The 23,818-nt window shown below is 35.3% G+C and overlaps 1 protein-coding gene across 1 annotated transcript in view; it reads left to right on the top strand.

Moving 5' to 3' along the window:
* The window catches only part of LOC129216484 (protein Wnt-4-like), a 127,459-nt gene extending 104,114 nt beyond the window's left edge, over positions 1-23,345 (top strand). Inside the window, exons 3-4 of the mRNA XM_054850699.1 lie at positions 14,586-14,869; positions 22,887-23,345. Coding sequence (XP_054706674.1) covers positions 14,586-14,869; positions 22,887-23,345 — 743 coding nt within the window. The remainder of the gene's footprint in view (positions 1-14,585; positions 14,870-22,886) is intronic.
* The last annotated feature ends 473 nt before the right edge of the window (positions 23,346-23,818 follow it).

Here is a 23,818-nt window from a genome sequence, read left to right as displayed (position 1 = left end):
CTGAACTTTACCAAAATGGCCTACCACAGCGTTTTTTGGACTTCAATTTGAAAAAATTTCTGGGAGAGAGCTCCCAGACACCCCCCCCCCCCCTTATTGCCGGATTTTGATTTTTTGGACTTATGATGTCAAAACACTTATATATTACAATTTTAAGGCTTAAAATTTAAATCAAACAGATTGCAAAACTGACATTGTTAAAATCTGCAACATTTATACATACAAATTTTTCCATAAGCCCGCATGCGGGCGGTGGGGGGGGGGGGGGCTGAAAATATTTTCCGTCTTGAACACATCACCAAACTTGCACGCATGAGATAAACATTTGACTAGTGCATTTCATATATAACTGATTTCTCTATATTTTATCAACAGAGAGCATGGTGGATGTACTTTGTTGACGATCCACGAAAAAATTTTTTTTTTTTTCCTTTTTGTGGGGTGACTGGCCATTGCCTAACCCAAGTTTAATAGCTCATTTGTCATCCTGGTATCATTACCATCGCTGGATTAGCTGACCAATTGGAAATAGCTATCGCTCCTCTATCCAATTAACTCACCTGTAGATGATTTATTGTGTTGTCTTTATTCATTAATTGACTCAAAGAAATAAATTCTAACTTATTTATGGCATTTACTTATGAGTATTGATTTAATTTTGTACGATACATTACTTATGGCATTTGCTTACGAGTATTGATTTAATTTTATACCACCTTAAATACAGAGATTGCAAGTAGTTTGCTTGGCACGATTTATAACTTGTCATGGGTGGGCAACTTATCGAAATAAATAGTTCTGTAATCCCGAAGATAGACCATTCGGAAGTTTTATGGATAAAATTCCTACATCTGTAATAGGAGAAAATACTTCAAAATGCATTCAACTAATAATTAAGGAACGATTTTTAACACTCGCAGAGCAAATTCAAGTTAAGAAACCTTCTAGCTCAAAGTTCGACAACCTTTTTTGATGTAGTCAACTCCCGATTATCAGCCGAATCGGTCGATACGGTTGCGGCGTATAATGATAATCGTGAATAACCAACCAAAAAAATTAAAGCCAGGAACAAAAGAAGGTAAAATTGTTTTTGATTAATTGTACTTTATGTAATGACTAGTGGCACCCGCACGGCTTTGCCCGTAGTAGAAAATTAAAAGGTCATTTGATTCGCCTGTATATTAACAAATAATGGATGATGAATTTCTCGCCAATTGGCTATGTTAAATGGTTCGCCCATATTACGGTTTCACGTAATGATGGTTTCGTAATTTACTATTCCACGTTGTGATAATTTGCGCGGAAAAATTTTCTTAAAATCGGTATAGAAAAAGAACAAAATCGAATTTTCAAAAAATCGCTTCGAGGTGCACACCCCCATGCTACAAACTAACTTTACAAAATTTCATGAAAATCGACCGAACAGTCTAGGCGGTCACAGACATCCAGACAGAGAAACTTTCAGCTTTATTACTCGTATTAGTAAAGAAGAGCATTAAAGCAATAAAGAAAGTGTACTGACAATGAAGTACTGTACAGAAAATACAAAAACAACAAACTGCATATTAGTAGGTCTCCAACAACTCCCAACACGTTAGCCTGATGCCTAAGAATTATTATTTAGCGCTACAGCTTCTTCCCAAGTTGGAGATCGAACCTGAAGTTTTTTTTTCTTGTAAATACTGTAACAGTTCATCGACCTAAAAGTAGTGTTCAGTGGTCTTTTCTTGAGTAGATAGAACGGTGTTTACCCGGTGCGCTAGCGCATAATCCGAAATTTGAAAAATTTGCTCACGAATAATTGGAGGTTTACGGTACATAGATTATCAGAAATGGGAGGTTTTTTTTTTTTTCCTTGTGATCTTTTTGACAGTAAGTATCTTTACTAATAATAAAGCTCAAAATCTCTCTGTCTGGATGTCTGTGACGCGCACAGCGCCTAAACCGTTCGACCGACTTTCATGAAATTTGACACAAAATTAGTTTGTAGCATGGGAGTGTGCACCTCGAAGCGGTTTCTCGAAAATTCGATTTTGTTCTTTTTCTATTCCAATTTTAAGAACATTTTACCCAGCTAATTATCATAACGCGGAAGAGAAAATTAAAAATTATCATAACTTGCAACCGTAACGTGGGCGAGCTATTTAACATAGCAAATTGGCGAGAAATTCATCATCCATTATTTGTGAACTAGCTGCGTCGCCCGGCTTCGCACGGTCCACCTCGAAAATAAAAGTTGTATCATGTGACGCGTGTTCAACACTGAGGCTTGGAAAAAAAAAATCAGTAAAATTTTACTGCAGATTGCGGAAAAATAACCAAAAAGTAGACATTTTAAATCCGCCGATTACAGGAAAAGCCTTTTAAACAAAAGATGAAATTTTACTTGTTCATATTCGAGGAAAAAAATGGCAACAGATCTTTCGTTTCAATGACTTTCTTCTATTAGTCTATGCTTTCTTCACACTATAAATTTTAATAACAGCATTGTTGCTGAAAATTGAGATGAAGCATTGAATAATAATTTGAATGGAGGAAAGCCTTCGAAAAATAGGGATTTGATGTCGAAATCTAAGTGTCCTAATTAATAAATAGTTTTTAGTTGAAATCTCCGCTAATTATTATCGGAGGATTTTGTTAAATAGCGTAACAAAAAGACGGGAAGATTACGAATCCATCGATACCTGGTTCGATGGTGAGTTCACTGTCGTTCGGGAGAAGAAACTTGAACATACCTACATAGTTTTATACATAGGTACATACAGTTAAAAATTTTAAATCATTGAGATAATATTTCCCCTTTTTAGCTGACACCAAAATAAAATCAGCTCTTATACCCACTAAAGGCTACTTGTCAAAAAATTTTTGTTTGATTCCGTTCGTTATTTCTTGAGATTCAGCAGTCACAATTGACGACAAAAAACGTTCTATAGCTCAACCCCCGTTTGAGCTATTGACACCAAAATTGAATCAGCACCTGTTCCTGTTAATTGCAACATATGGACCAAATTTTGTTTGATTCCGCCAATGACTTCCTGAGGAATAGCAAGCACGCGTAACTCAAAAAACGTCCCATTGCTCCACCCCCCTTGGAGGAATTCACGCCAAAAACCAATGGGCACAATTTCACATAGGGGCACATATGTGTACCAAATTTCGTTCGATTTCATGCGGTAGTTTTTGCTGTAGAGCGGCCACAAAAAACTGGTCACACACAGACGTGACACACACACACACATACACACACACACACACATACATACACACACACACACACACACACATACATACACACACACACACAGAAAGACATTTTCCAAAAATAGTCGAAATGGACTCAGCACACCTCAAAACGTTCGAATTCGTCAAAATTCGAAATTCGAAAATTTGCACGAATCCAATACTTTCTTCTATATATTAGATATAGAAGAAAGTAAAAATGTTTAACCGATAAAGAATTTATTCCTTTTATTCTCAGCTGAAAGGTTTCGCCAAATTTGTTTAGGGTTATAGTTTTAGTATTGTGCGAGCAAAGTAGCCTTGGCGAGATTTCGCGTTTTTAGTTAAACCATTTTTAATTTTTATCATGAGTGGAATAAAATGGTAGTAAGATTACAGAATTCGATAAGTAAAAAGAAATAATGGTCAATCAACTGAAAAGAAAACTACCACCATATATCCGTAAGAATTTTGTAGATGATTTGCATAACATGACATAATTAAATTGTAACTCAGAAATTAGAAACATCGAAACAGAAAAATTTTAAATTAACCGATTCGGGAATTCGAGAGAAATAACTCAGCTACAAATGCAAAACAATAAGCGCTAGCCAAGCAAAGCAAAGAAGTATTATCTTCTTTTGGTAATAATTTGTAATGTCATATTAAATTTTCTAGCATTAATTGTTATTCTTGTCAGGCCACAATTGTTATTTAGTTTTATCAAGAATTGATAAATATCGAATTCAACATCGTGAAAATGGCTGCTTAGAACTATGAACTACGTAGTTTGCATTAATGTTTGACTTTTAGTAATGCTTCTTGAATTCTCATTTCTTTCTACGTGGGTCAGAATATCAACAAGACTCTGAAAATTAATTTAAAAAGAATAAAGCGAAAAAATCATACATACGAACAAAAATCACAACACTTTTAGCATTTTCTTCGTTACCACATGCGTTTGTTTTAGTTTTTTCGTCCGCCATTAGACAGTGACTGCAGTGCCCTCTATAGTTCGTTGGAGTTGCGAATTGCAAAGCTAACTTTTACAGGAAACTGCACTCTTTTAAATTCAAAAGGAGAAAGCAAAAGACAGAAACATTATTATTCGACTTGAGAAAAGCCTCGAAGAATCACATGAGAAAACAAACAATATCAAATTTCAAATTCGCTATCGACCGAAAGTTGAGATGAAGTACTGAATAATGATTTGAATGGAGGAAAGCCTTCGAAAATAAGGAATTTAAATTTCAATTACAGGTTTTAATTTCGCAGAAATTAAGAGGTTTTAATTAATTTCTCCCGAACTAATTGATATTTTGAAAAATCCTTTCTTAGTGGATACTTTCGTAATCATGTGGACATGCCTGCCAAATTTCAAGTCTGAGGCATCAGCGGTATTGGCTGTGCGTTGATATATATATATATATATATATGTGTGTGTGTGTGTGTTATCTCAGGACATTGATCTTAATATATAAAAATCAATGTCCTGAGATAACATATATATATTAGGGTGTCCCAAAAAAATGAAAGTCGTTTTTTTAAACGCATATCCTCTCATTTTTTTCCTTTTATATCAAAACCGTTGTAAAAAAAGTTTCATGCAATTTGAAGCACGGTAACCCGTGCCGACTTGCGCCTAAAGGCATAAACGTGTAAATAGCACGCATATTCATAAGCAAGCGAACGCTGGCGACGCGATACTTTGCGCGAAGCTCAAAGCATCTGTAAATAGTGCACAGAAAACAAATGAAAACAGATAAAACATATGTTGGAGGGGGATGGGGCTTATCCGCGGCAATTTGCAAACCGTCAAACGTGTCAGTACGAATATATTCCAGTCAGCGAGAGCAGTATAGTCTTGCCATTGGGAACGAAACATGGAAGTGGAATTGCAAAGTTCGAAAAAAAAAAGATATTTTAAATAGGAGTCGCGTAAAACACCAAATTACGCGCTTGAAACTTCCCTCTAACAGACAGGTTTTGTCTGTTTTGTTTTATGACATTCGAGAAGTAAATTTAACCATCAGTGAAAGTGCAAATCTCGCTATTCGGGAATGCATCATCTTTTGGGAAAAAGCACGGATTCCCACCAAATCGTTACCAAACTGTGAATAAACTGAAAAACCTGTATCAAATTTGGAGAGACTTACGAAAAAATGCAAAGAAACTGCAAGTAGTATTCAGGCAGTGCCAAGAAGAATTTAAGAGTAATTTAAACAATTTATTCTGGATGGTGGGATTTTCTTGCAACTCCAAAGAGAGCCTGGCCGACGTGGTCACTTTAGGTGGAGCGCATAAAAAACTGGCCGGCAATGAGGAAAGGGCTCGACTTCGATAATAATAATCATATAAATCAGTAACTGGAACAAGTATATAAGAACCTGGAACAAGTATTCCAGAACCTGGAACAAGTATTATCAGAAGCTGGAACAAGTAAATATGTAAAGAGGAGCGATTTTATTGCTCCAAAGTCAGTTGCTTCATTGGACAGGTGTCCAAGTATACGAGATTATGTGTTTATTCTTGAAGCTACTATTGACGTACTTGGATGTAACGTACTTGTTAAATCTTCAATTCAAAGAATTCGAGCCGAAAAGCGGAAGGAGCAAGAGGAAAGAATAAAAATTGGTTTTCAGTACGAGGTACCATATGTAGTGGATTTACCTTGGAATATGAAACTGTTGCCTACTTTGAGTGCTCAAAAATCAAAAGAAGATCGCTTATCTATCGTTATTTCATATGAATGTGACGAACAACTCATTGTTTTCTATTAGTCTAAACTGAATAATTCTACAGGAAAAGAACAAACACAGGCTATTTGAAAGGCAATTTTAGATTGGAATCTCGAAGACAAAATTAAAACTCTCTGTTGTGATACTACAGCTTCCAAAACAGGTCCTTTAAGTGGTTCTTGCGCTATTCGTGAGCAAAAAATTGATAGAGAAATGCTTTCCTTTGCTTGCCGCCATCATATATATGAACTGATCTATCCCACTAAAATAGTGCTGTGGAGGAGCTGCGGAGTTGTTTCGAACTGTACCCTAAGTTGGAAAACTTACTTGACTTTTACCGTGCTGAACTTACTAATATGACTATCAAGATTTGATAGAACTGCCTATCAGTTAGACCATTTTTAGGTGGAGATACAGAAAATGAATTTAAAATAAGACCACCGGGAGCCATTCAGCAAGCTCGCGATGGATGGCTCGAGCGATTTACTCCCTAAAACTATTACTGTTTAGTTCATAACTAAAATTAGATACGAAGGAAAATGAAGCATTATTTGATGTCTGCTTGTTTTTAGTGACAATATACGTGAAACCATGACTTCAATGCATTTTGGCAGTCTAAGCACCCAAAAAGGATTTGTGCTTTTTGAAAAAAGTACAAAAATGTGCACCCAATCATCTCTAAAGCTGCTCTACAAAAATTCATCTAGCTTTTATGGTATGGTCAATAATATTCCATTCCTTGATGTGAAAAAGACTATCTCAATGTTTAGAGCAGTAAAGATGCAGCTGAAAGAACGGCAAAAATGATGCAAGACTTGCATGGTTTGCTAACAGCTGATGAGGAACAAAAACAATTTGTGTTACGTTGCGTTCAAGAGCACAGGAAGGTCTATCCTGATTGCAAAAAGCAAACTCCGAAATAAAAATATGTACAGTAATGTTTTTTGTAGTCTAATATTGTTGTAAATATCTGCTTTAAATAAACAGATGTTGTGTGTAGTAAGGAATTATACAGTTAGCAATCTTTCCACTGTAGTCGCCGTACAGGAATCTCGGGTCCAACTTTGACCTCAAGTCGGCACGGGTTCCCGCTATTTTATTGCAATAAAACTTTTTCCCCATGTTTCTGAGGTGAAATGGAAAAAATTTGGAGGGTATGCGTATTCGATTTCACAAATTTTTTTTTCGCCATTATATCTTGGGACATCAACGCACAGCCGAAACCGCTGAAGCTTCAGACTTGAAATTTGGCAGGCATGTCCGCATGATTACAAAAGTAACCACTAAGAAAGGATTTTTCGAAAGCTCAATTAGTTCGGGAGAAATTAATTAAAACCCCTTAATTTCTGCGAAATTAAAAACCTGTCATTGAAATTCAAATCCCTTATTTTCGAAGGCTTTCCTCCATTCAAATCATTATTTAGTACTTCATCTCAACTTTTGGCCGATAGCGAACTGTAATTTTGATATTGTTTTTGTTTCTCACGGGATTCTTCGAGGTTTTTCTCAAGTCAAATTAAGCCCTGGCTAATGGGCGGTAACTTACTGAATAATAATGTTTTCTGTCTTTTGTTTTCATTTTTTCAAAACTAGAAACGATGTTTTTAAGAACATCATCACAGGCGGACTATCCTCTTAAATTTGGAAGAGTGCAGTTTCCTGTGAAAGTTTGCTTTACAATAACCGTTTATAAGTCACAAGGACAGACATTAAAAGTAGCAGGGATCGATTTAAGAGAAGACTTTTTTTCACACGGCCAATTTTATTTAGCTCCAAAGTCAGTTCATCAAGCAGCTTAATAATTTTAGCACCAGAAAAAAAAAGTTGTATACTAAGAAGTTCTTGCTTAAACATAGGTATAACAATAAAATGTGGATGACCTGTGTTTGCAAAGATAATCAATACTTTAAAAGGATCGTTAATAACAGTTAAAGATCAGTTAAGGACAAGGGCATGTATATAAGGAGTCCAGGGGCCCCGGGATCCTCCCAAAGTTAGAAAAAATTATTGGTAATAAGTAATTATTATAGGGCATTTTCGAAACTAGGTGCACCAAGCACTGTTAACTCCTGCTAATTCCATTACCCGAGCAATGCAGGGTACGGGAATGCTAGTTTTTATATAAATAGATATAGACGAACCAAATGACCTTTTAATTTTTCTACTACGGCAAAGCCGTGCGGGTACCACTAGTTATCAATAAATGACTAAGCCAATCATCCTATCTCATACATGCACGAAAACTGTTTTAAAATTTTTAGTACAATATTTACCACTGCTTCTTAGCTATAGAAATTTTAATATGGGTTGATATTTTTCTTTTGACAGATAAAATAACTGTATTCTGTCTGTATTCAGTTCATGATTTTGTTTTGAATTAGATATTTATTTTACTATCTATGTCTTGTTTCATCAGTCTTCTTTATTAGCTAAAAAATATAAAAACAATGAAAAATTAAATCTATACTAATATTATAAAAAAAGAGGGCGGATTTTTATGTGTTTATATGTCCGAGGTGATTTTCGGAACCACTGCACCTATTTGAAAAATTCCTTCACTATATGAAAGGTGCTTTCTTATTTAGTAACATAGGCTATAATTCGAAAAAAATCCAGTAAATAGCTCTTTTTTTATTCCAATTTAGGCCCAAATTTCATGTAAATTGCCTGTTAGTGGTTATTAAAGGGGTGAAAAATTACTTGTACATATTAATATTATGTATTGTTGAAAAGGGTGGAATTTTCCGCGTTCTAAACAATTTGTTTCAATGCTCTAACTTAATTACGGCGGGTCTAATTTGCGTTTTTAGCTCGAACTTTTTTAGGCTTAGCTGAAATTTTGGCACTACTTTCTTCATTAAATCTATAATAAAAAGTAAAAGAATTGTCCCACAGTTTTCTTTTTGACACCATTGGAAAAAACGACATTTTTTACTCCAGATCTCTCTCGACCCATGGTCGAAAAAATTAGTTTCTATCTTCAAAGGAAAAAAAGTTACAAGCGTTTTTAAATCAGTTTCGAAATATGTCATTTTGATTCTAGTTGTCAACTATTTTATTTTTCACGTTTCCACGGTTACGCTTTTTGAATCCATTGTTTATTTCCTTATTTTGCATTTAATTTCTCAAACTTATTTTATTTCATGTTTCCATGGTTACGCTTTTAAAATCCATCTTTCGCATTTTAATTTCTTAAAAGTATTTTAATATCTGTCGTCATTGTTTGGAAGGGTAATTTTGCATGGTGTTTTTTTTTTCTTCTTCTTTTTTTTTTTTTTTTATTTAAGCCTGATTGTTGAATATATGTCACTTGAGACAAATTTTATTCTCAATGTAGACCGGGCAAAGCGGGGAAACGCAGCTTTTAATATATAAAGATTTGAAAGTTATTGTTAATGTGATTTTATACCTTTTTGTTTGTTTGTCGAAACATTTATTATTGTCAAAGAAAAAACATCCGCTATTCTCGCAAAAGGGCTGGGTTCCGGTAGCGTGGTCGCTTGGCACGTTAGGCGCTGAGCAGTTCAGTATAGGATTATTGTTTTAAGGCAACCCGTTGATGTAATTCATTGTTTTGGCGATTTGTTTTGAAAGAAAAGAAACTTTTGAATTGTTTTTATCCGAGTGAAACGTACGACATTTTCTTTCTTTCTTTTTTTTTTTTCTGAAGACGATTTTTGAATGTTCCTTGTTGATGTTTTTTTTTTCGTTAGATGGATCGATTATGATAGCGTGGTTGCTGGGCAAGTTTGGCGAGAAACAATAGAGTTGCAGAATTATTTTTACATATGAAAGATATTATTTAATGGTTTTTTTTTTGGTTTTTTTGGCTAAATGTTTTAAATTGCAGTAAAAATCGCTAAATAGAGTTTTAAAGCAACTGTGTATTTAATTTAATGATTTAACGAAAAGCTTTAAATTCCAAAGAAACTTAAATAGTTTTTTTTTTTTGAAAAGGTGTGTACGCATTTTATACAAAGAAAAATGATTATTTCACATTAGAGGGGGAGGGTGCGTCCCTTTTTTCGTATTCAACGGACTTCCATTAAATTTTTAGCACGGGCATCGCTGTGCGGGTACTGCTAGTACTTTCTAAGTTTTAAAATGGGGTAAAACGGGTGTAAAATTGAGTTTAATGACATAAATTGTGGAACTGAAAATTTTTAATCAAACGTGTTATGTAAATGAATGATTATGTATAAATGAAAATTTTACATCCTAAAATCCCAGATCATCAACGTTAAGCTTCAGTTACAGATACTGACCACATGAACACCACATTTTGATTCACTTAAATTAGTTTTGATATAATCAATAATGTAGCATTTTTTGTGTTTTTTTTAAAGACATATTTAGCAAAAGGGAACAATACGTTTTCAGAAGCTGTTCACATAAGTGTTTTGAGAAAAAAATATTGATAATAACAAGCTTTAAATTTTCCAAGACTTATACCGAGCCGCATGAAGCACTAAGATGAAACCACTTTTTGTTGACGTCTTCAAGTTAGAATGCATATCTATGAAGAAAGAAATGCTGATTGTTGAGGCATCTAAACTTACTGAGAATAGCAGGCATTTATCGGGTCCTAATGACGTATTGATGGACTTGGTTAAAAGTTACTTGAAATCTGAAACTAAACGTAACATGCAATTTATTGGCAATGCATCAGTACCAGCCTGGCCTCGTGGTATTAAAAACAGGTGTAAAGATCAAAGAGGAAAATGAAAAGCAGAAACTGTGATATAATCAATAATGTAGCATATTTTGTGTTATTTTAGGATTTATTAAGGAATTATGTAGTTTTCGAGACATACTTTGCAAAAGAGAACAAGATGTTTTCAGACGCTGTACTTGTAAGTGCTTTCAGAAAAAGGGCTGATAGTGACAAGCTTTAAATTTTCTAAGACTTATGCAGAGCCGCATGAAACACTAAGATGAAACCAATTTTTGTTGACACCCTCAAGGCAGAATGCATATCTATAAGGAAAGAAATGCTGATTGTTGAGGCATCTTCATCTTGTAAACTTACTGAGAACGGCAGGCATTTATCGGGTCCTGAAGACGTATTGATGGACTTGGCTAAAAGTTACTTGAAATCTTAAACTAAACGTAACACGCACTTTATTGGCAATGTATTAAAACCAGCCTGCCCTCGTGATATTAAAAACAGGTGGAAGGATGGGAGAGAAAAATGAAATGCAGAAACTGTGATCAATCCACGAACAGAACAGCTTTCAGAAGATCAGATGTTAATAGTTTCATTTACGTGTGTGCGAAATATGTTTATGAGAGCCATCTTCTACTAATTAATAAACATATTTAATTAAATGAAGTGGGCGTTTGAACACACCCCAAAAATGCCAACGTTACTATCCCATCATTACTCTCTCTAATGATGAAGAAGTGGGAATAAAAAATAAAAAATAAACAGATCATGAAACATTTAGTAGAAGAGTCAACCAACTCGCCTTCAACAGACATGAGCAATGTCTTCTACGAGTATTTGCACTCTTGCAGAGAGTGTTTGGTATATTTTATACTTCTATTGAATGTCGTTTTATGAAAAAAATATATAATAGTAGTATAAATTAATTAGGTTTTAAATTGTGCTACCCATTTCAACTCAAGCTAGGCTTTTTGTATGCGCTCTACAACGTAAATAATCGGTCGACGATTCCGAAATAGAAGAGCCAACAGGGGTCCCTTTCGTTTTGTATTTCGGTCACTGCCAGGAAAGAATTTCTGTTTAACGTATGTAATTATTCACTGATAAACATAATTTGTATTGCGCTCTTTTTAGAGTAAATTGATCTTTCTCTCTCTCTCTCTTTTTTTTTTTTGTAATTTTTCATTCGATTTTATATTAAATTCATATGGTCAGGGCCCGACTAACTAAATGTGAGGCCCAAGGCCCACAATGCTTTGGAGGCCCCACTCTCAATTCTATCACATAAGGTCAATGCAAAATATTGTTTAACAATATTTTAGAGGTATGTTTTCAATTAATAAATAATTAATTTTCATTATTTTCACAAAAATGCATGATTTTTTAAAGCCATGTATAAGTTTTTAAAAAATCGGGGGGCCCCTGAAGAAGTTGGGACCCCAGGCCCAGACCTAGTTTGTCTGTGCGGTAATCAGGCCCTGCATATGGTTTCGCACACTTATGGCATGTACTTGCCAGCATAATCAAAAATCTGAGTCGATTTGACAATTTATTAAAATAATGTTGTTATTGTTACACATTTGTTTTTACTGTGACGATCGGCTAAATAGATAATGGCCATGGATTGAGATTTAGCTGCTTTTGAAGCAAAACGGGTTTTTTTTTCGCCTGTTTTAGAGGATGCGAAAAGATTCGAAGAACTGATTGAGAGGGATTCGTGCCAAATCACGTTGTGGCGTGATAGTATAGACAAAGAAGAATCAAATTGCGAAGAAAAAAGAAACTTTTCAAAATTCACGATTTGAGCTGGATTTGATAATAAATGCTTCAATTAAAACTTGCATATTTATTTTAGCGCAAGTCCTTTTCTTTTCTACTGAAACAGAATTTCGGGTAATACGAACATGCACGGCTACCAATTAGTTCGGATTAGCGGGATTCTAGAGCATTGTCTTTTAATTTATTAACGAGCTTCGAACACAGTACAGATAATTTGCATAGAATTGGTTTTATGTGACCAAAACTAGTAATCATTTCGAAGATAGCGTGCTTTAGAAGTAACATTGTTCCTTTTAAACTGATGCTTCCTAACGCAATAGCATATATCCTTATTCTCATCAAGCGTTAGGATATTTAAGTCTCAACTGCAGGTAAAAAATTTTTGAAGAAACTTTTTGCACTGCAGTTTTCTAATGCTTTTTCTTTAGTTAATATCGGTTAAAAATATTTTTAAGCATAATAATAAGTGATTAACCTTAATCTCTTATTGTCATACTAAACTCTTATTAATAGAATAAGATTCTGTATAAGGATACCATAAATATAATTCTAATTGATTGACACAAAATCGGGCAACTTTTAAATGAAGTTGCTCGAAACCAACGACACACATCCACAGTACAGAGCAATTTCAAAGACAAAGAATTTTGTTTTGCAAAATAGAACTGTTTTGCATACTATCATGCGAAAAAGGCTTCATGGAGTGATTAAAACTATACAGAGATGAAAATTGATCAAAAATGTTTTGTGAAATCCTATAATTAAAATGAAGAAACTACGTAAATAAAGCAAATTGTCAAAAAAAGAAAAAAAACAAAAAACTGCTACTAATACCTATTTTAAAGCTACGATGGAGCCCATTCTCTGGTTTTGGAGGGGTAATTACCGGAAAGAAGTATGAAATAGCAATTTTGGTGCACAAAAAGGAGATCTGAACTTTTGCGAAAGATTAGTTTCTAAAATGTGGCCTTATTCTATATATGGTCACTTACGGAGGGGGGGGGGGGTCATCACCCTTCTTGATCCGCTCCTTCTTCTCACCTCTGCTAAAAGAATTCAGCGCACAAATTTGAGCACGTACATTTCGTGCTTTATTTATGGTATTCTTTTTTTTTTTTAGATAACGCCTGAACATGTTTGTAAACACAACTGAAGATCTTTACCGCGGATTTGCAAAAGGAATTGATTGCACAGGTAGACTGACCAATGAATGAGCAGCTTATATTTAACATAATAAATAAATAAAGTTTCAAATTTTTTCATAAATCAATTGGCAATTGTAACTTTCTTCTATACAATTTAAAAAAAAAACGATTAAGAAAGGCTAAATGGTTGTTCACTGGTGAAGGGTGTACAATGTTCAGTTCATAGGTTCAGTTTTCTAGATCCGTGTTTTTTAATTATTATATTTTTTATTATATTTCTGTACCAAAAAAACTTGAAGCAAAACCGTAAAAGTACTCCATTTGCTTTAAAAATAAAACATCAAAATGCTTTCACTGTCACCCGATAAAATGAATTTTTGAAAAATAAATTGTGCTTCAGTGATCCACTGGTCTGCCTATATAACATTGAGTCAACTTTTTTTGGTGCAAGAAAATGAAGCCTCCAAACAATACTTGACTTGTTCATGTTTGCAATCAGGGTATTTACTATACTATTAAAACAGCGGGTTGAATATAGCAGCCTTTCAAGTTCCAACTTTTGTTCACCAACGGCGCTCCTTAAGGCGGACATTTTGGCCCTCTATGGAAACTCAGGGCCAAAAACGGCCCCCTTAAGAAGGCTGTCATAGCCAAATGGCCAAAATGGCGGCCTTAAGACACTTGGGGTGACGCTGGTGCTACAAGGGGTTAAAAAGTTTGCCATATGAGGCTGTGATAAGCAAAGGGGTGTAAGTGGGCATTTACAAGTTTTGAGTAAAACGCGTTTAAATTTACTGTCCCAGGTAGGCCTCCATAGAATTTTTTTCTAAATCATACTGTATAGCAGTACCTAGACCTACCAGGGCTACTAGTACTATCTCTTGCCCCAAGATAGAGGAGAGGTTCACCTACCATTTGTACTCGTTATCTCCAAATTTTGAATTTTGGCGCTTATATAAATACATTTGCTTCTCACTGCCTCATACGCTGCCCTTTAGTTTTATCAGGTGTATGCAAATTGATTTTTCTGCTTTTCAGGCACCAGGGAAGCTGCTTTTGTCCATGCCTTATCTTCGGCGGGTGTGGCGCATACCGTGACACGTTCCTGCAGCAGCGGAGGTCTCGGCAGGTGTGGATGTGACAGGACAGTTAGAGGCTACAGTCCGGAAGGATTCCAGTGGTCCGGTTGTTCGGATAATGTGGCTTTCGGCAGCGCTTTCTCAAAAAGCTTCGTGGACATCCGGGAACTTAAAGGGGCGAGGGGTCCCCGACCCAAACCATCGTCCCTGGTGAATTTGCACAACAATGAAGCAGGGAGAAAGGTAAATAGGAAGCTATTCTCACTAAACTGGTAATAACGTATAATTGTGTCCTCTCTCTTCGTCTCGTTTAGCAGAAATCTTTGTAATCGGTTCCAATAGTTCTTTACAGAAATAGAGGAAAAATATTTCTAACTGAATTCAATCTTTTTAGGGGCGTTTCGTAATTCAAAACGAAGAGGATTTTATGGTAAATTTGAGTCTATTCATGTCGAAAATAGGTTTTGTGCATTCATTCATGGCATACCACTTGAATGAATAGCAGGCGAGCGCTTGAGGCTCCGTAATTTGTTCCGTTTTATGTTTAAAGATGAACGCAACTTAGGATATATTTTAAACTCAACTTTGCTATGCAAATTTTAGCACAATTCTCAATAAAATTACAGTATAAACTCGATTTAGAGATTCTCAAGGGACTGGAAAAAGTAAAGGGAAAAATAAAGGATATCGTTAAGTCGAGGAGCATATACATTCAATGCAGTTAAATCCGGACTAGTGAAATGTATCATTAAATTGAAAAAATCGTTAAAAGGTATCAAATCGAAGTTATACTGTATTGGTTTTTGGCACCTGAAAGATTCGTAACTGCTTTATAAGTAATTTCGCATCTTCAGACCTTTTGTGTCTATTAAATTGCTAAAACTGAAAGTAAGGTTATAAAAAACTCATGCAAATACTTTGGCCTTCCTGTATTTGTTAATATTAATCCGCGCTCTCTATTCTAATTTATGTCATTTAAAAATATTATCTCTAATTTTGCACTAATGCAGATAGTTTTATTTATTGTATGCAAACCTTCATCAACAGCATGGTCCACATACGGGTATTTACTATTTGCTATACAACATTAGATCAGAGGAGAGAGAACAGTGATCATTGCGCCTTGCTTGCGCAACACTGGAAAAATTAATATCGTAAAGTGAAGAAATTTACATCCTGAGCGAATAAGTGAGAATCGAACCGCTACGTCCTTACTGCACGCAGGCAACTGCCGATGCAAGTAGATGAGTTCATATCTATATATCAGGCTTTGAGCAGTTCTTTTGATACGTAGCGTTGACACAAGGTTAGTTACAAGAGATGGCAATATCTATTTGAGGCACTTCATCACTTAGCCGCAAAAATCGGGAAGTTTCAGAGAGACTCTACTAGCGTCTTTGGAAGTTGCACGCTCTAAAGTGAAAATGTGAAGCTTCATGGACTGACTTCATTTAATCGAATGCAAACTAAACGAAGGGAAAACTAATTGAATCAAGGAAGAAAATACAATTGCGAAGGTATCCAAAACCATAAAAATGCTATCACAACAATAACCTTTTTCTTCCGCCGAAAATTTAAATAATAGTTCTCGTCAGCAATTCACTTTGACTACCAAAAGCCCAGATTAACCGTGGCTTTGCATTTAATGAAGATTCCAGCTTTGCTATCTCACGGGTATTCCCACAAAATGGGCGGAGTCTAATCAAAAGGTACACATTGTAATAGATTCCATGTGGTAAAAGGTACATGGTGATTACGCAATAAAACAAGGAGAATTTACGTCTGTAATTATTTCGCGAATGTCTTCCTTCGACGATAACAGAGCGAGTGGGCTATTAAAAAGCTGCAAGCAATGGAAAGGGCCAATCATAGTAGCTTGTCCCATAAATCAATGGCCGGTGATAAAATGGAATTACGGCGATAAAAACCTAACACCTGTTGTTATTTTCTTTAGTCTCCGACCGTTGACCGAAAGCTTGTCGAATCCAATTTATGGACGACTACGACTTGAAATCGAATTAAGGATGTTTAGAACTGTGATTGTGTTTAGCTGGACCCAACCCAATGCATCAATGTCCCTCTTTTCTTGCTTGATGCATCAGTGTGAAGAATTCTAAGAATTTGTAGTTTTCTTTTGCTGCTGTTTGAGAGGGTTTTTTTTTTTTTTTTTTTTTGAAAAATTTAAATCTTGTCTCATTGTGAGGCATCTATCTACATTTAAACCCTTACAAAGGGAAAAATTCGCGGTCGCTATAGGCCGACTGAATGAAAAAACGGTGATTAAAAATCATCAATCGTTACTTTGAAAAATAAGTTAATGACAAGGTGTGAAACGGCATCAAGTACTTGGTAACATCTTTTCCACCAAAATCAACTTGCAACCTTTATGAATTATATAAGTTTATCAAAAATCTATTACTTATAGTAATTTATTGATGTACTGACAACAAACTTCCCCTACCTGCCTATCTGCTGAACCAGTCAAACCAAAATTTCACACCAGCTTTGTCCTTTGAACTCTTATTAGTTATAAATACTATTAAATAAACTCTAAAATGTAGTGCTCTTCAAATTTTCCTAGTATTATTAACGATGATATGCTCGTTACTAGAAGTTTAGAAAAGAATTATTCTCAATGAGTTTTAGATGGAAGAAATATGCAGATTTAATCGCGGTAGCAAAGATTAAATCTGCATATCTATTCCATCCGGGATTTGTAGAGAAGGACATTATGATGTCTTTATTTAATCATTAATAGATAAGGGTACAATGAAGATGTCACTTAACGGGCTAAATACCAGAGTCAGAAAAAAAATATAAAGTATCTGCGCACGCAACTCAAAAGTATCTGCAAGCTAATAATGCGGTTGTTTCCTTCAGTCAAAAGTACCACCAATAAAAAAATAACATGGACCCAGAAAATACTTTCATTTTCCCAACAGTTATTTTTTAATTAATTTTTCAAAATGTATAATTTTTCAAACAAGGCGTGGTCTTGATGACGTCACAAATGATGTCTTTTGGCGTATTTTTCATTGCCTTTCTATGTTATAATAATCAAGCAGCGAATTAAAAATTGCCTCTACGCTTGCTATCAACCATATCGTTGCCAGTACACGTGAGGAAAGATGCGAATTAAATATTGTGCTCTTCTGAATGGCAACAGTGAATGGCATTTCATCATTTGTGTTGTCATTGGCAACAATGAAAGCGCACCGTTTAAAGTAATTTTTTAAAAATATTAAACTTTGTCAAATTATTTAAAAAATGGTCAGATCTTTGTTTTTAAGCATGCGCTTTCACAAAAAAATACTTTTAAAATTTTAGAAATGATTCCATTGTCTAAGACGTAAGAAAAAAAACGGGGGGGGGGGGATTAAAAAAAAAAAAAGAAAAACATTTTTATTCGAGGAAATGAATACATTTTGCAAAAGTTCGTTGGCTAAACGTACGTTATAAAGCTAAAATGTTTGGAACTTTCCTCGAAATGATCGGAATTCTGTTCAAAATGTGTTTTGACTAAAAAATAACAAAATTTTCCTTTTGAATTTCTGGTAGCATTATTAAACACTTTTTTCCCCAAAGCGATTAACTTTGCAAAAAATTGATGAATTCACAATCGGCGTGTCCCGCCATTTTCGCACAGTTTAGCTTCTACTGTCTTTAATTCACTGGAAGATAATATTAAATTATGCCAGAATGTGTTTTATTGCTTTAGTTTTTAGTTAAAAGAATTGAGCTAAAATCGGAAAAATGTCCACATTTTCGAGTATAGATCGGGAAAATTTGCGGAATTTTTATTTCGCATTCAAGTCCAAATCTCTTGCTTTAAGCATCATTGTTTGGACTAAAGTGCTGAAATTTAAGCGAGTTTATCCTGCAATTATTTCAAAGTAAGTTCATAACTCTTTTAAACATCCATAAAGGCTATCGTTCAAAGTTTTCTTCATGCGCAATGTCAATCTTTTTGGCAGCGATCTGATTCGGCAAAGTCCGTGGTTGTCGGATTCAGGGTAATTAGCTATCAGTAAGTTATTAAGAAATTCTTTTTTTGAAATATTTAATCTGTTTAAATTGCGTTCCAGATATCTTCGAAAAAAGAAATAACAGAAACAACTTTTCTTTCACTATTTGTAAAACTTAAAGCGCGGCGCTTACGCCGGGTGCGATGCAAACTTCCAAAAATACGAGTGCGAACTTGCTTGAACGCCAAAAAAAAAAGATAATAATAATAATAAAGAGAAAAAAAAAATAAATACTAAGCCACATGAAAAGAGTTGCTCAGTTATCACCACTTGATGAATAGGAGAAAAGAAGTGAGGATTAACATTTTAGTAATTTTTTTACAGAAGGAAAAAAGGTCAGGAAAGGAGATACTAGAATATTACTCGCGATTATGGCAAGATGCGCATGTCCGCAATGAATGTATCCGCACAGCACTAAATATTTTCTTACAGCAGCGAATGTATCTGCATCCGTCTATATTATCTAGCTATGATTACTATGTTTTACATTAGCAATATTAATTTAAAACAAATTAGAAGTAAAGAAGGAGAACTTGAATGATTGTCACCAGACGGGCGTGCCCGCAACGAATGTATCCGCACACCAGCGAATATATTCACCTTGAACGATTATCGCGACATGCGCGTGCTCGCAGCGATTGAATCCACCTTAAGCGCTGACATATATACTATCCATTTATAACTTTTACAAATTAATTAAATAATATCAATTTGAAACTTATTAGAAGTAAGAATTTGAACGATTATCGCGAGATGCACGTGCCCGCAGCGAATACATCCACTGAACGGGCGGGTGTAATATACTATTTAGTAATAATTTTTACCATCTAAATAAATAGTATCAATATCAATTTAAAACGAATTAAAAGTAAAGAGTATCAACTTTTACGATTATCGGACGAAGTGTATCTCCGCGGCGATGTATCCGCGCAACGGCGTGCACCTACATTATCTAGCTCTGCTAAAAACATAGTTATTTTCCCATTAAACGTAGGACCTCCACAAGAAAAATGTGCCTAAATCATAGTACACATTGTGCTTCCTGCCAGATTCATTATGTGGCATAATGCGGAAGTGAGTCAAGAGTGAAAAACATGTTTATGCACAAAAATAAAATCCCCCCCCCCCCAAATCAGTATAAAAATTTAATACTATTTCAAATTTAAATCCTCTTAATTTAATTTTTTAGGCACAATTTACAACTTCGATTTACAGTCAGCATTGTGTAAATTTTTCATTTGCGCCGACTTTTGGATTTGACCATAGAGCAAGATTTGGAAGCGGAAGGCCAAAACAAGTACCCCTGCCCCCCCCCCCCCCAATTAGCCATATTTGACTACATTTGTTTGACAACTTTCTATGAAAATTTTATTGTACCTATTTATTTTTTTCTCAGCCTTAAAATTTAACTTATGTACAATAGACCAGTGGTCTCAGTGCTCGCGCTCGTTTCAAGCGCCCCCTTTTTCACTTCAACAATTTAACTTATATAAAATGAGCACTTTTTTCCTTACTTTGGACATTCATTTTAAGTACAGTAAAATCCTTCAAATGCGGAGACTATAAGGGGACAATTTTTTTGTCCACAATAGAGGGGTGTCCGCAGGATAGGGTTTTAATAATGTTATTTGCCTTGGAATCGGGAAATTAAAAATTGTCCGAATACGAGGGGTATCTGCATTTGCGGGGTGTCCGTTAGGAGGGGTTTTACTGTATTTGGTATTTTTAAATGTAAGATATTTATCAAAGCAGTCATATTTTAAACTTTCGACATTGAAAGTTCAATTTACTAAGACCTGATCGTTAAAGGAAATGACGCGGATCTAAAGATATATATATATATATATAATTTTTTTTTTCAAAAAACACATGCACACAGGGATGCCCCGAACTTAAATTTTTGGGAGGGTGGAAGTTCTCAGTTTGCCGAATGGAACTCTAAATTTTGCCGAATCGAACTCCAAATTTCACCGAATGATAATTTTGACGAATGATGATAATTTTGCCGCATCAAACTCCATATGTCGAATATAACTGCCGGTCCAATGGGCAGCATAAGCATTTGACTTAGATCATTCACAAAATCATCATAACTGCAGTTCAGGTTAGTGGGCAATTTTGTTATGCGTTCCTTGTAGCCAATTTCGTTTTTTTTTTTTCCTGCAAAATTGAGACAGGAACCAAAGAGGAACACAAATTCATGCATAACTCAAATTAAAACTTTTGATTTACACATTTACACCACTATCATTCTAACTCGTCAATATCTCCATGATACCAAATAAAAGCCGAAATCTTTGCGTGTAAATCCGTCTGCCACATCTAACTAGCTATTTACACGACCTACGGACTGGAATGCGAAGAATGATTCGGATGATGGGATTACCTGCTTTAATACATCTAAAATGACTATCAGCAGTTTTACAAGATCGAAGAGGCTGGCCATTTGTTGGGAGATGGATGAGGGGCCGCGGGTTCCACATTGCAGTTGATGTCATAATCCAAAAAAAGGTTCCCGACTTTATAGCCTCACTAATGGTAGTTCAGCTTGCTCACTGGTAGCTTAAATTTGAGGATTCGAACCTCCTTTCAACAGTCCATCCATCTTTATTAGCTTGTCGACGAGTCACGAAGTGCAGCAGGAACTTAAATAGTGAAAATACGATGCCACTGCTCTACACAATCACGAAACAGTTGTTTTTTTTTTTAATGCCCAACAACATTATTTTTTAATGTTGGGTTGTAATTTTTATCGCATCATTCCAAAAATCGAAATGCAGTATTTGCGCCTTAATTCCCTGCGGCTATTTAGGGTAACACTTCCCTGCCACAAGTGCATGCTTTAAATTGGCAAAGAGGGTTCCGCATTTTCTATTCGCTAGAATAAACTTTTAATTAAAAATGCATCATTTCAGAAATCTAAATGCAGTATTATCGCGTTATTTCTCCGTGGCGTTTCAAACAAACCTTCCTTAACCTGCCACAAGTGCAGGCTTTAAATTAGCAAAGTTAACTCCGCTTTTTCCATTCGCTAGAATAAACTTTTAGTTCAAAGTGCATCATTTTAGAGATAAAATTGCAGTATTTACGCGTTAATTCCACGTGGCATTTCGAATCAACCCTTCCCTGCCACAAATGCATGTTTTAAATTGGCAAAGTAGGTTCCGCATTTTCCATTCACTAGAATACACTTTAAAGTTATATTGCATCATTTCAGAAATCGAAATGCTGTGTATTATATGGTCATTAATTTTCCCTCTCATTTCGTGGCAACTCCTCCCAACCACAAGTGCATTGGCGAAGTTGGTTCAGTGTTGAAACAATTTTTAGTTCAAAGAATCAGTTAAATTCAGAACTGATACATCCGTTACCTTTTTGTGATACGTTTGTTAAGATAGGTGATCAGGTAAATGGACAATTTACCCATCTTTTTTTTTTTTTAAATCTTGTAAAGTCATATTATTCCAGTCAATGAGTGCTCAAAACAGGGATGTAGCGTGCATGGAATATGCGATGGTTTTTGACTTCAGAATATTGTTAGGGGTAGTTAATGAGTAAACATACTGAAAGTTCCCGCCTTAGGGGTGAGCTAAAGGGAGGGGAGAAGAAAATTTTGGGGTTTTCGAGAAAATGTCGAAAACGGTGGAAAAAACGCGTTTAAAAAAAATTCAAGCCAAATAAACTTCCTATGAAACTGTTTTAGGACTGTCTTCTGACTTTCAGTATGTTTACTTACTAACTGCCCCAACAATATTCTGAAATCAAAAATCATCGCATATTCCATGCACGCTACAATGTGTTCATTGACTGGACTATATTTTGTTATCATACTTTTATTGTTTGTAATAATTTAATCTTGCATATATAGTTCCAGAAATTTTTGAAGTTTTTCTGATGGCTTAAAAACATTTCTTGCTTGTCAGATACGTCCATTACGGAGTAAAAAAAAAAAAACAATTTTAAAATTTTCTGCATCACATGGAAATGTTCCATAGCATTACATAATTATATAGCATTACATTCCTCCATTACATAGAACATAGAAATGTTACATAGACTTGTTTCATTTAATGCCCATGTTCTTTAAAAGTACATTAAACGATCTAAGGATTATAAACAATCTCACGCTGTAGCTTAGTGACTATTCTTATCATCTAGATGAAAGTTACCATGAATCATTCAACAAGCATTGCACTCTACAAATAACAAAATAAAAATGACAATATCTCTTGCAGATTCTGGAATACAACATGAAAATTGAATGCAAATGCCATGGCGTGTCCGGCTCATGCGAAACTAGGACATGCTGGCGAGCCCTGCCGGAATTTCGACGTGTTGGGACAATCCTGTTGCAACGCTACGACAATGCTGCTGAAGCACGAAGGCCCGGACAGGGAAAACGCAACAGTCAGCAGCCATTATCAGCTTTCTCTTTTAGGCAACAGCACTCTGATACGGACCTCGTATATCTGCAAGCATCCACAGACTTCTGCGATGCTCCTGGAACTTTCGGTCGGCCTTGCAACAGTTCTCTGGGAGAACGACCAGGAGGTTGTGACTTACTGTGCTGTGGACGTGGTCACAGCAGTCGTTCCCAAAGAGTTCGCGAACGATGCGAGTGTAAATTTCATTGGTGTTGTTACGTTAAATGCATGGAGTGCGAAAGGGAAGTGGAAATAAACTACTGTCATTGAATAACCGATTCGTATCTTAAAAAGTGTGGTACATATAGCTAAGCCGAGGCAATCAAAATGATGTGACTTTAGGTCATTGATTCTTGTCTCTACTCTACTACATTGACTACTGTCATTGTATAACTGAATCATATCTTAAACAGTGTGGTACATAATGCAAAGTTGAGGCAATTAAAATGATGTGACTTTAGGAGGTCATTGATTCCTGTCACAATTGCATTGACTACTGTCACTGGATAACGGAATCGTATCTGAAAAAGTGTGGTGGTAAACATATTGCTAGGCCGAGGCAATTAATATGATATGACTTTGGTTCATTGAATACTGTCACTACTACATGGACTACTGTTCTTATTAAATTGATGAATCGTATCTCAAAAAGCATCATAAATATTGCTAAGCCGAGGCAATCAAAATGATATGACTTCGGGTCCTTGAATACTGTCACTACTACCTTGACTACTGTCCTTATT

Source organism: Uloborus diversus, chromosome 2, assembly GCF_026930045.1.
Source record: "Uloborus diversus isolate 005 chromosome 2, Udiv.v.3.1, whole genome shotgun sequence".
Lineage (NCBI taxonomy): Eukaryota > Metazoa > Arthropoda > Arachnida > Araneae > Uloboridae > Uloborus > Uloborus diversus.
The sequence above is the reverse complement of the archived record's forward strand: the minus strand, read 5'-3'. Positions and strand labels throughout refer to the sequence as shown.